The sequence below is a fragment of the Brachyistius frenatus genome, unplaced genomic scaffold (assembly GCF_029030835.1).
Source record: "Brachyistius frenatus isolate BFR_SWC_R1_liver_20210118 unplaced genomic scaffold, ASM2903083v1 Contig_25, whole genome shotgun sequence".
Classification (NCBI taxonomy): Eukaryota; Metazoa; Chordata; class Actinopteri; family Embiotocidae; genus Brachyistius; species Brachyistius frenatus.
Genome location: NW_027210624.1, coordinates 405,992 through 416,673, shown reverse-complemented (window position 1 = coordinate 416,673; position 10,682 = coordinate 405,992). Strand labels below are relative to the sequence as shown.

General features: G+C 41.8%; 2 protein-coding genes and 1 non-coding gene across 3 annotated transcripts; 2 read left to right on the top strand and 1 right to left on the bottom strand.

Annotated features, from left to right (window-relative positions):
* Positions 1 to 1,434: 1,434 nt before the first annotated feature.
* Positions 1,435 to 5,357, top strand: LOC138620578 (protein MFI-like). The gene is made up of 9 exons (XM_069697916.1): positions 1,435 to 1,511; positions 2,400 to 2,463; positions 2,555 to 2,647; positions 2,719 to 2,772; positions 2,875 to 3,084; positions 3,214 to 3,344; positions 4,222 to 4,392; positions 4,500 to 4,554; positions 4,816 to 5,357. The coding sequence occupies exons 1-8, from the start codon at positions 1,507 to 1,509 to the stop codon at positions 4,546 to 4,548; spliced, it is 777 nt and encodes a 258-aa protein (XP_069554017.1). The 5' UTR covers positions 1,435 to 1,506; the 3' UTR covers positions 4,549 to 4,554; positions 4,816 to 5,357.
* A 2,307-nt stretch (positions 5,358 to 7,664) lies between these two features.
* trnac-gca (transfer RNA cysteine (anticodon GCA)) lies at positions 7,665 to 7,736 on the bottom strand. Its single transcript has one exon. It is a non-coding gene; the product is annotated as a tRNA-Cys (tRNA).
* Positions 7,737 to 7,950: 214 nt separating this feature from the next.
* On the top strand, positions 7,951 to 10,296 carry pomp (proteasome maturation protein). Its single transcript, XM_069697927.1, has 6 exons — positions 7,951 to 8,023; positions 8,360 to 8,457; positions 8,766 to 8,826; positions 9,071 to 9,172; positions 9,888 to 9,981; positions 10,117 to 10,296. The coding sequence occupies exons 1-6, from the start codon at positions 8,021 to 8,023 to the stop codon at positions 10,182 to 10,184; spliced, it is 426 nt and encodes a 141-aa protein (XP_069554028.1). The 5' UTR covers positions 7,951 to 8,020; the 3' UTR covers positions 10,185 to 10,296.
* Positions 10,297 to 10,682: the final 386 nt, after the last annotated feature.

Below are 10,682 nucleotides of genomic sequence, written 5' to 3'. Positions count from 1 at the left end.
TGAGTGTTAAAAAAAGACAAAGAGAAGCCAGGGTTACTTGTTAAAGAGCACCATCTAATGGTCAATCGGCAAAAATGTACATTTAAAAAAAAAAATATATATATATATATACCGTATATATATTAGTATTTGTGTATTGTGTCTTAATCTACTTCAGTTGACTTTGCCTTCAAAATGAAAATGTACATATTTTTTGTTTTTTGACTACCCGGACCGAACAGGCTTTGTATGTTGCAGATCCTAAACTTTGGAACAACCTTCTCCTCCATATCAGCTCATCGACCTCTATACCAGTGTTCAACACTCGTTTAAAAGCCTATTTATTTTCACTGGCTTTTCCACATTCACCACCATTAAATCTATTATTTACTGCTTCTACATTCTTGTGTGCTTCACGTTGGCTAATCTTGCCTTTGGTTTATAAGGGTTTGTATTGCTTATTTCTTCTTATGATCAAGTCTACTTGACAATTTTAATTCTGTTTATGTACAGCACTTTGGTCAACCTCTGCCGTGTTTAAATGTGCAATATAAATAACATGCTGGGTTTTTTTTTTATGCCTAGTTTGCTGACGTCAGACTATGAGATGCACTGTTCAATCACAAGCTGAAGAGACCTGACATCCTCACATCTATGCCACATCCTGAGTGTGTCAATTCCATGGGCACTCCCAGGTAACTATATAATGGCCCCTTTGGCCTGCACAGCCTCTTTCCCTCCAAACACACAAGAACAAAGAGAAGCTCTGGAAGTGAAAATAGACCTTTAATTCCACCTGTTATTTGATTGTGTTTGTTTAATATTTCATGTGTGTTTTATGTCTACTAAAAGTCTTTATTATGACTTTAGACCTCTATGTTTGTTACCTTAAAGAGAATGGGAAAACCAAGTTTGTGGATACATTAATTATGTAAATTAAACATTGTTAATCTTATTTACTTACTCATGCAGCGATTTGTGAATGCTGACATTTGATTTGATATTTAATGTATTTATTTTGTCTTTGTTTTCTATACTTTCATGTTTAGAAAAAAACAAACAAATCATCCACGGATCCATCGAAACTGTTGGAGAGGCTTTGGGATCCAGTGTTTAAATGTGGACAACCACGTCACATGTTCAGTGAACCAACACCTTCACTAGTTATTTCATGCACGGTACCCGCTCTGTGACCGTTTCAATGTCATTCTAGGTAAAAAAAAAAAAAAAAAAAAAACACCAAGCAAAATTCAGCACAATAGAGACAGATGTAAACTGCACGAGCCTGCAGATGTAAACAGTGAATATTAAATTGCACAAAGGTAAGACACAGACAGGACCTTGTATTACGTGCCGTCTTCAATTGATTGATTTCCGCGCGACCGTCAGATAATTCGTTTTATTTTGAAAGGGCTTTCCGGAAGATGTGAGCATCGGCATGCGCTGTTGCCATGTCACCATTTGAAATCGGTCAACTCCAGCTATCATCAGTGAGAGTGACAGACTCCGACATTTATCAGCAGACTCATGAGGTAAAATATTCATGTTGTGTGACTAAATTAAGCAGTGAGCCTCATAATAATGATTCATAGTGAGAATAATGTCCTAAATTAACCTAAATGTGTTGTATTGTAGCTGCTCTCACTTTTAGGGCCCTCCTATGTGTTAAGTACCTTCATTTAACTAAATCTCTAAACGTAGTTAGTTACTTCAACTTTTATATAAGTATTTGTTACTTGATTTATTACACACGCATATACAACCCTTATTAACTTCATGAAAACATTTTCATTTCAAAAATTGTACTATTAGATATTTGCAAAACGTATTTATTGACTTATCTATAACACAACAGTGTTGTTTCAGAGTTTGTGTTACAGTATAAAATAATCACAAATTTTTATGTATTACAATCTTAATCAGTAAAATAACCAATAACCATATCAGTTTAAAATATAAATCAGTGTACAAAATGTGTATGCCTTCTCTTTTCCTCGTCCCTCTTCTCATTTCTCCATAGTTGGTTTAGTTTAATTTAATATTATTCTAATTTTATTTGTATATAATGTGCATTTAAAAAATATATATATATATTTAATATTTTTTACAATCTCTATTTTATATTCTGTAATTTGTATTGCTTTGCCCTGAACATGCTGCTGTAACAACAACATTTCACCTTGCGGGATTAATAAAGTATCTATCTATCTATCTATCTATCTATCTATCTATCTATCTATCTATCTATCTATCTATCTATCTATCTATCTATCTATCTATCTATCTATCTATCTATCTATCTATCTATCTATCCATCCATCCATCTCCATCCATCCATCCATCCATCCATCCATCCATCCATCCATCTATCTATCTATCTATGCATGCATGCATGCATACATGCATACATACGCCTGCAGTTTAAAAAAGGTGGAGCCCCAGCGAGCAGCCACAATAATCCAGAAGGCCTGGAGAAGACATATGGTCGGTGCTGCAGCTGCTACTCTTCAATATGCGCAGATTAAAGCGCACAAGCATAAAGTAAAAGTTGTTGTTTTTTCCATCCAAATTGCAGTGCAGAAACATCTTCATGCATTTGAAAGAGCTCATTAGCCTCTGCAGCCAGTTGGATCCACAGAAAAGCCTGAAAACGGTCAACCCTCGAGAGGTAACAGAAAGGATGAACTCGCATAATCACAACTAATAAAACAAAACTGAGATGTGACTTTCCTGTGGCAGACGGAGCTGCTGGACGCTGCAGCCGGAGTGTTCATCCGGTTTCGACTTGGAGGGGTGAGAGCGAAGGAGGGAAGTGGTGGCAGATCACTCAGCAACTATGTGAACGTGATAACACAGAAGTACCTGCTGACATTTACCTCTCGCATTTGTATTCAGATCACCTTTCCTCCCAGTATCTATTATAAGATCTTCACCCATCAGCCCATCACAGATGTTTGCGCAAGCAGTCCGAGGGACTACTTCCGGCTCGGCCTGAAGAGGCCCGTGGTCCGGAAGACCTTCAGCAACTGGGCTCTCATGCAGGATGACAAACAGGGTTGGTACCAGCGCACGGATAACAACAGCTGGAGGCTCTTCTGTAACAAGGTGAAGATCATTTTCTGTTCTGCCTGTTGTTCGTCCATGATTCGCTTCTGCTGCCCCTGAACTAAATGGGTGCAATTCAGCTTTTAGCCCCCTTTTAGCCCCAATAACGTCTGTGTTTATGCGCTGTAGGTGGTTTTCCTGGTTGAGTCCACTGAGATCGGTAAAAACAAAAAAGTGGACTTTCACTTTTCCCAGCTGCAGCGGAAACACGACGTCGACAAGTGGAGGAAAAGGAGGAAGATCGAGTGGATGAAGCAGATGTGAGTTGTAGCAGGTGCAGGTGGGCAAAGACCACACAGGCAGCAGTCCATCATGGCCTCCAGTAACAGCTGCTTAACAGCAGTCACTCTGTCTTCAAGTAATAACCACAAGATGGAAGTGAAAGCACATATTAAGAGTTGCAGGTGTTTTGAATGACATTTGCGAAGGAGCAGAACTTCACTGTCCGAGCCTGAAACGGGTGCTTCAGGTCGGGAGGTGGCTTTTCTTTCACATTTGCGGGGTTGTGCGAAGTCGTGAAGTCGTCTCCCAGGGTCGGACCTTCAGCACAGAGTTGTACTGTTGGCTCTGAGGCGTCTGAAGGGAAACGTTCAGCGCAAACCACCTAAGCTGTGTGTGGCGCGATGACAACATGACAACGCAGCCGCACCTGCTCACAGCATGTTGAAAACGATTCTCAGCCTCCGCGACACGATCATCACATCCCGCCGCCGCCGCTTCTCCCTGAAGTTTGGCTCCCTGTGACTTCTTTCTGTTCCCCCGAAAAACGCGACAAAAACGTTGACGTGAGCTCTCTGCTCACGCTTTAAGGCCACGGTGAAATTGCAAATGTTCACGCACCAGTGAATCAAGCAGCAGGTGTCGATCAAGCGGCACAACGTCCCGTTGCTCCGTGAACATCGTGGCGGTGAATATTTTTACTCCATGGTGCCGGAGTCAGACAAGTTACCGCTCTTGTTGTCCGTACGCACAATATGAAGTCACCGCTGACAGCTGCTGGTTGCCTTTGCTTTGCATAAAGACTCGAAGACCTCACTTGGCTCTGAAATCCACCTGCCAGCTCCTCTCAGCTCACTAAACCAGAAAGGTTTGTACAAGCTGACAAGTCATCCTCCGTCCCTTCTCCGCCACATGCAGGTACAACCAGGGTCGTCTGCAGGATCATCCGGAGGACAGCGACGTGGAGACGATGATGGAGGACGCCACCCAGGAGGTGATCGACGCCATCGAGGAGAAAGGAGACGACGCCATACTGGAGTGGGAGCTGGACGAACTCCTGGCCTGGACCAACACGCTCAACTTTGAGGAGTACGGTCCTCCGCTCAGTTATCATGTGGAGAAGGCTTGTGGTTTTCTGTGGTTTGATTTGTGTCCATTTGAAATACATTTGAGTATTTTTGCTCCGTCGCCTGCAGGTACATGCGGACCTGGAGACGTTTGGCCTGCAGTGAATTCCTGAGTTGAGCAAAGGTACAAATATTCCTCTTTTTCACAAGTCTCTTGTTTTCTCAGGAGAGGCGGTGACAGCTGGATGTCGTTGTTTACGGCATCCTCTGCTGTCGTCTGCTTTTTCAGTTCAGGACTAACAAAGCTCCATTTTAATCTGCATGTACAGTATGTATTGTAACGCAAAACCTGTTGATGATCTGCTCTCGTTTGTCTTCATTTCTCGCCCCTTTTCTCCTCTGTCATGTCCTCCTCTCCCTCGCTCCGATGTTCCTTCATATCCAGCTGGGTGAGATCCACGTGAGCCGGCTGGTGAAAACAGTTCATAATAAAAACAATCACTTCATGTTGTGCAGACTGTGAGTGAAAGACGGCAGATCGAGTTGTTATCGATGCAGTAATAACTTTAAACTTTTAACTTTGTTTGTTGCGACATCATATAACTAAATTTCATTCTGTTCAACCCGTCAGCAGAACGAGAGCTTGAGGTGGATGAACTTTAATGAGCTTAAATGAATGAATCTGTTATTGAAACCAGATTAAACAGCTCCTAACTGGAGGCAGGTCAGTTTCTGGTGGTTCCTCTGAATCGAAGAAGACATTTGAATGTTTTGCATGGCTGCGAGTCAAACGGATGAATTTAGATTGAAGGCATGAACACGTGGGTCCTGGACTTTAAAATGAATCTTCAAAAAGGCTTCAGTAAGAAAAGAAATGCGAACATACGGAAATAATAATGACAGAAACAAGTGCCACGTAAAATAATCGTATATTTCCATTTAAAGCACCTTTTTCTTTATTTGAGTTAATTATAACTAGATACAAGGAACGTGTCTTTAAAACATCCACTTCAATGAATCCTTCATTTTGAGCAGCATTTATCGGAACTATAATTAATAAAACTATAAAGACTTCCAGACTGCTTTCATGCGATAATGAACGTGTGTGCTGGCGGTGACTCGGGTGGTCGAGACGGTTACCGAGTGTTTGTCAGGTCACTGATTGGATTCCTCGTTCCTCTGCTCCACCTGCAGAACAATCATTTTAATCTTCATGATTAATGTTTGGTATTAAACAAAAACGACTCGTTTTAAGTAACCCCACCAGTGTGAAGTACTTTTCCACTTAAATGAGTGATTTATTCTCTCGTTCTTGGCCTTCATTTATTTCAGCGTGCTCTGAAATTAGTAATTCAAAAAGTTGAATTCAGAATGTTGCATGTTTACTAATATTCAGTGTGTCTCAAGTTATTTCATGTAAAACCAACTTAGTCTACTTATTTAAAACCTTGAAACACTTCTCGCAATTTTCTTGTTTCTACACTGGAACCAGCTTATTTTAAGATTTCTTGTTAAGTAAAATGAACTCGCTGCGTGAACAGATCATTTCACTACTATGAAGTCAATATCTCTCCAAATGTATTTCTTTCTTTTTTTCTTGTATTTTAACCAAGAATTTTGCCGTGAAAGAAGAAGAGCGTGCACGTTTTCCTGCGTGCAGTCGCTCTTCCTGTTACATCAGCAACTCCAGACGTTGCTGTGATCACTGCGACGTGATCCGGTTTGTTCTTTGCGGTACCGAATAGTCTGTTTTGAGCTTTTACAGTCAGCATCGGTGCCACTAAAAAGCTTTCTGCCGAGATTTGAGTCTTTTTGCGTAGCTGTTATTCAAATCTGTCAGACAAGACGTACGGCGACGTCGGTCAGGACTTTGCACGAGCTGATGAAAGAAGGGAAACGGAGAGGTATCAAGGAGCACGTTTGTAGGATCCTGGTAAGAAGGTTTCTGAGTATTTGGGGATTTTTTTTTTTATGAGGAAAGGAGCTGCGTGAAGAAGAAAAGATCTCAACCAAATCACGCTCCAGTTTGTGCTGGTGACTTCACTTCCTGTTTCATCCTCACAGGTCAGGTCAGTTTTAACACCTGTCTTCGACTCAAAGTTTGGGAGTCTGTCTTAATTTGTTTCCTTTAAAGAAATGATTTTCTATTCAATGAAGCGTGCGTGTGCATGAAGTTATTTACAGAGATTATGGATTATGGATCTCCCTTTCTGTCCTTCCCTTATACACATTGAAGCATTAAGTGAAACGCAGCTGAAATGGCCAACCTGAAAGGAGACAACTGGATCAGATCTCTGATTCAAGAGTCCCACAAGGCCAAAGAGTTCTCGTACAGCCGGCTCAGAGTGGATCAGCCCTGCTCACCGAGGACGGCAAGATCTTCACAGGTAGGACGAGAGCTGTGGAGGTTTTACTGACCAACAGGCTGCTCGAAGGAACCGTGTGTGCGATCTAGTGGCATCTAGTGGTGAAGGTGAAGACTGCAAACATTGAACTCCTTCAAGTCTGCAAGAGAATCTAAAGTGGCTTTGTTTTATTTTTTTTCTTTCTTGGTTGCAATGTAAAAAAATAAATAAAGTTTGATGGGAAACATTTCAAACTTGAATGTGTTTCACTTCCTTGTCTGTTAAACATTTATTTTAAATATAAAGAGTCTTCGAATGTGTGTAACAAACTTTATCTTTAACTTTGTGTAATTTGATGTTTTCGCAATAATCTAAGTGTAATTAATATGCATTATATTGCTGTTGGTGTTTAAGTTTATATCAGCTTCTTTATGTACTGTTGCTTAGTTTAATTACAGCAATGCATCATATTCTATAAATCATCACATGTTTGTATCGCTTCTCTTCTGTAAGAGTCAACAAGCTCAGAAAAGCAATACATTTTCCATTAAATATAAGTGAGCTTTAAAATTGTTTATTTAGTTGGAGGATTATCTCAATTTATAAAAAACATGTAATCCTTCAGTTTACCAGGAAAATTCTAATTCAAATTTGGAGATACTTGATTTAAACAGGACAGAAAAGGTATGAAAAATTGTAATGTGAGAAATAACGTGACTAAAGCTGTCAGACGAATAGTGGAGTACTGGAGTAAAACGATTTAGTGGAGTAGAAGTGCAAAGGTGCAAAAATGAAAATACTTATGTAAAGTTGTCTTATGTTCTTAATTACATTTGACTATTGCTTGTGACAGTGACTTGTTATTTGTTTATTGAATATGCATATCGGTCCAATAAAACGGTACAAACTCGGTCAACGAACTGAACTGTTAAATCCTGGTTTGAAAAAGAGGGGGCACCCGGATTTGAACCGGGGACCTCTTGATCTGCAGTCAAATGCTCTACCACTGAGCTATACCCCCGATATGTAACGGTGTCGAGACGTGACGTTTTATTACTACTGACAACCAGTCCTGTACTTGCTGCGTCACTGGTGTCGTGTAATTACAACGTGCATCAGAAAATACTAAAATATTAACAACCACACTGATTACACGGAAAGTTCATGACAGTGTTTTCTCACCGTTATCTGTTTATTTTAAGAGAAACTGGACTAGCGGACTGTACCGGATGTGTCGTCATGAAAACGCGACGGAAACCGGATGTTCAGTTGTATCTAAAGGAAAGTGGAAGAGACTGAGTAACGATGGTGGGAAGCTTTTATTTATCACGTATCATCGTTTCTGTCGAAATCACCGGAGTTGTGATTATTCTGTTGTTTTTCCTGTAGTCATGCGCATACTTGTTTGTACCTGTACGGGAACCTTTTGTCTTTATCGGCTCTGAAATCGCGGAGTTGTGAATTTGATTAGTCACTCGAGCTAATGCTAGTTAGCGCTTCGGTTAGCTCGGAGAGTTAGCATGCTGGATCCGCGAGCTCTCCGAGTTATTAACAGATTAACAGATTATCAATAACAGATTATCAATAACAGATTAACAGGTTAACAGATGTTCACGATGCGTCTTGTTCTTCTGTGTCCTGCAGAACAGCCGAGGACTCCGCGCTCAGCTGAAAGACAGCGTCCCTGTCGCTGGTTTGTGTCCACAGGGAGCTTACGGAGTGCAGGACTCTCTGAGGAGCGGGTAGGACCTGGATCTAGTCACTCACCTGGGTCTAGTCACTCACCTGAATCTAGTCACTCACCTGGGTCTAGTCACCTGGGTCTAGTCACTCACCTGCATCTAGTCACCTGAATCTAGTCACCTGAATCTAGTCACCTGAATCTGGTCACCTGAATCTAGTCACTCACCTGAGGCTGTAAAATATCATGTCTGAGTCAACCTCAGTACCTGATATAAGATATCCGTCTCCGCTTGTTCAGCATTTATCTACAACCATATAAACTATTGACGTCGTAACCTGGTTTTGTTTTCCTTCCTTTGCTGAACAGCTTCACCAGCGTGAAGAATGAGCTCCTGCCGAGTCACCCGCTGGAGCTGTCGGAAAAAAACGTGAGTCCGATCTGAATAATCCCGTCGACACCGTCTGCAATGAATGTTTAAATGAGACCTTTTTGTCGCGTCGTCGTCGTCAGCCCTGTTTTCTTGATTCCACGACGGAACGCTTTCTTTTACTCGTCTGAAGCCGTTCACCCACTTTAATCACAGGAAGGAAGAAGTTTGAAACTAAAGTGATGATGATGATGATGATGGATGTTTTTTTTTTTTTTTTTTTTTTTCTGTGTTTCTGTTTCAGTTCCAGCCGAACCAGGAGAAGATGAACTTCTCGACGCTCAGGAACATCCAGGGTCTTCACGCTCCGCTCAAACTGCAGATGGAGTACAGGGCGGCGAGACAGGTAACCGACTGCAGGGCACACTTCAACCCTCTGAACCCCGCCACCTGTATTCGGGTCAGAAAGGCGCGTTTCCTTTGGAAAGAAAGTGTCAAATTGCACCGTTTGGCAGCCAGAAATCACAGGAGCGGAAATTGTTGTCGGGATTTCACATTTCCGACAGTCCTCGATATCATCATGTCTTCCATCAGGAAAAATAACCAAATCTAAGCTTCAAATTATGATATTTCATTGTACTAAAATTAAAATTTGGCCAAACTAAACACCTCGCACGATCCAGACTCTGGAAAAAAAATTAAACTAGACTGAGACTAACAGTCATGTGACAAAAAACCTCGTTCAATATGTAATCTGCATGTGGAGCCACCCCCTTTTTCTTTTCTAATATTAGCGAGGACTTGGAAAATGTTGTGTAATTTTCAATTAAAAGGAAAAAAAAAATTCAGACAATCTGAACTTTTTTCTTCTTTTCTGATTTATTAAATTAGAACAACATTATACTGCACGAAAGGCACTTTGAAGTTCCCCCCCGCTTCGGCTACGACCGTGCTTGTTTCCGTAAAGCTGCAGGATCTGCTGATGCGGCACAAAATGAGCTCGCGCTGAGGACAAAACGCGACGCGAGAAGAAAAACGGAAACCGCGCGGAGTTCATGTCCGCTCTTCGTTTTGAAGCGGTTCCTCTCGGTCCTGACGTCTCCGCCTCCTCTTCCTTCCAGATCCAGCGTCTGCCGTTCTTGCAGAGCTCACACTTGGCTCTCGACACGCTGCGAGGCAGCGACGAGTCCGTCGGCTTCGAGGACATCCTCAACGGTGAGAAACCTCGTCCTTCCCCCTTCGGCACGATCACCGACACGCTGTGTCCACCTGAAAGGCTCAACCTTCACGCTGTGTCGTCGTCGTCGTCGTTGTCGTTTATTTGTATTTTTTTCGTATCCCTGTTCACAGATCCGGCCCAGAGTGAAATGATGGGCGAGCCTCACCTGATGGTGGAATACAAGCTGGGATTGTTGTGAAAGAAGATGGGACGCACAGAAACACACGGATCCACGCGTAGATTTAGCTTCATTCGAAACAAAAGTTCAGCTGCTGGAAAGTCGTAGTCAGTCGTCTGTTGGGGGGGGGGGGCAGAAGGGGGGAGGGCAGAGGAGGGGGGGGGAGTGACAGATTCGGGGAGTTAAAACAGTCATTCATGGCTGCTTTTTGTATGATTCCAATCCGGTTGTTATTTCTAATAAACTTCATAACCTTCCTCATGACGTGGGCTCATTTCATGGTTTATTCTTGAACTGTTGTGGTCTCTATAATAATAACAATAATAATAATAATACAAAGTACTCATCTGAACATTGAGTGATGCTTTTTAAAACTGCTGCTGAACGTCCTGATCAGACCTCCGACTCCCGACGAGCCTCCAAAACACCTTTTTACAGCTGTTGCATCGTCATGGTTACCGTGAAGAATCTGCCTGAAAGCACTGAACAGTAAATATAATTTTTTTTTTTTTTTTTTTT

Coding starts and splice junctions, on each gene's coding strand:
- LOC138620578 (XM_069697916.1), top strand. Junction 2,773..2,874: donor TCCGGTTTCGACTTGGAGGG/GTGAGAGCGAAG, acceptor ATTTGTATTCAG/ATCACCTTTCCTCCCAGTAT. Junction 4,393..4,499: donor AACACGCTCAACTTTGAGGA/GTACGGTCCTCC, acceptor CGTCGCCTGCAG/GTACATGCGGACCTGGAGAC.
- pomp (XM_069697927.1), top strand. Junction 8,458..8,765: donor CAGGACTCTCTGAGGAGCGG/GTAGGACCTGGA, acceptor TTTGCTGAACAG/CTTCACCAGCGTGAAGAATG. Junction 9,982..10,116: donor CTTCGAGGACATCCTCAACG/GTGAGAAACCTC, acceptor CCCTGTTCACAG/ATCCGGCCCAGAGTGAAATG.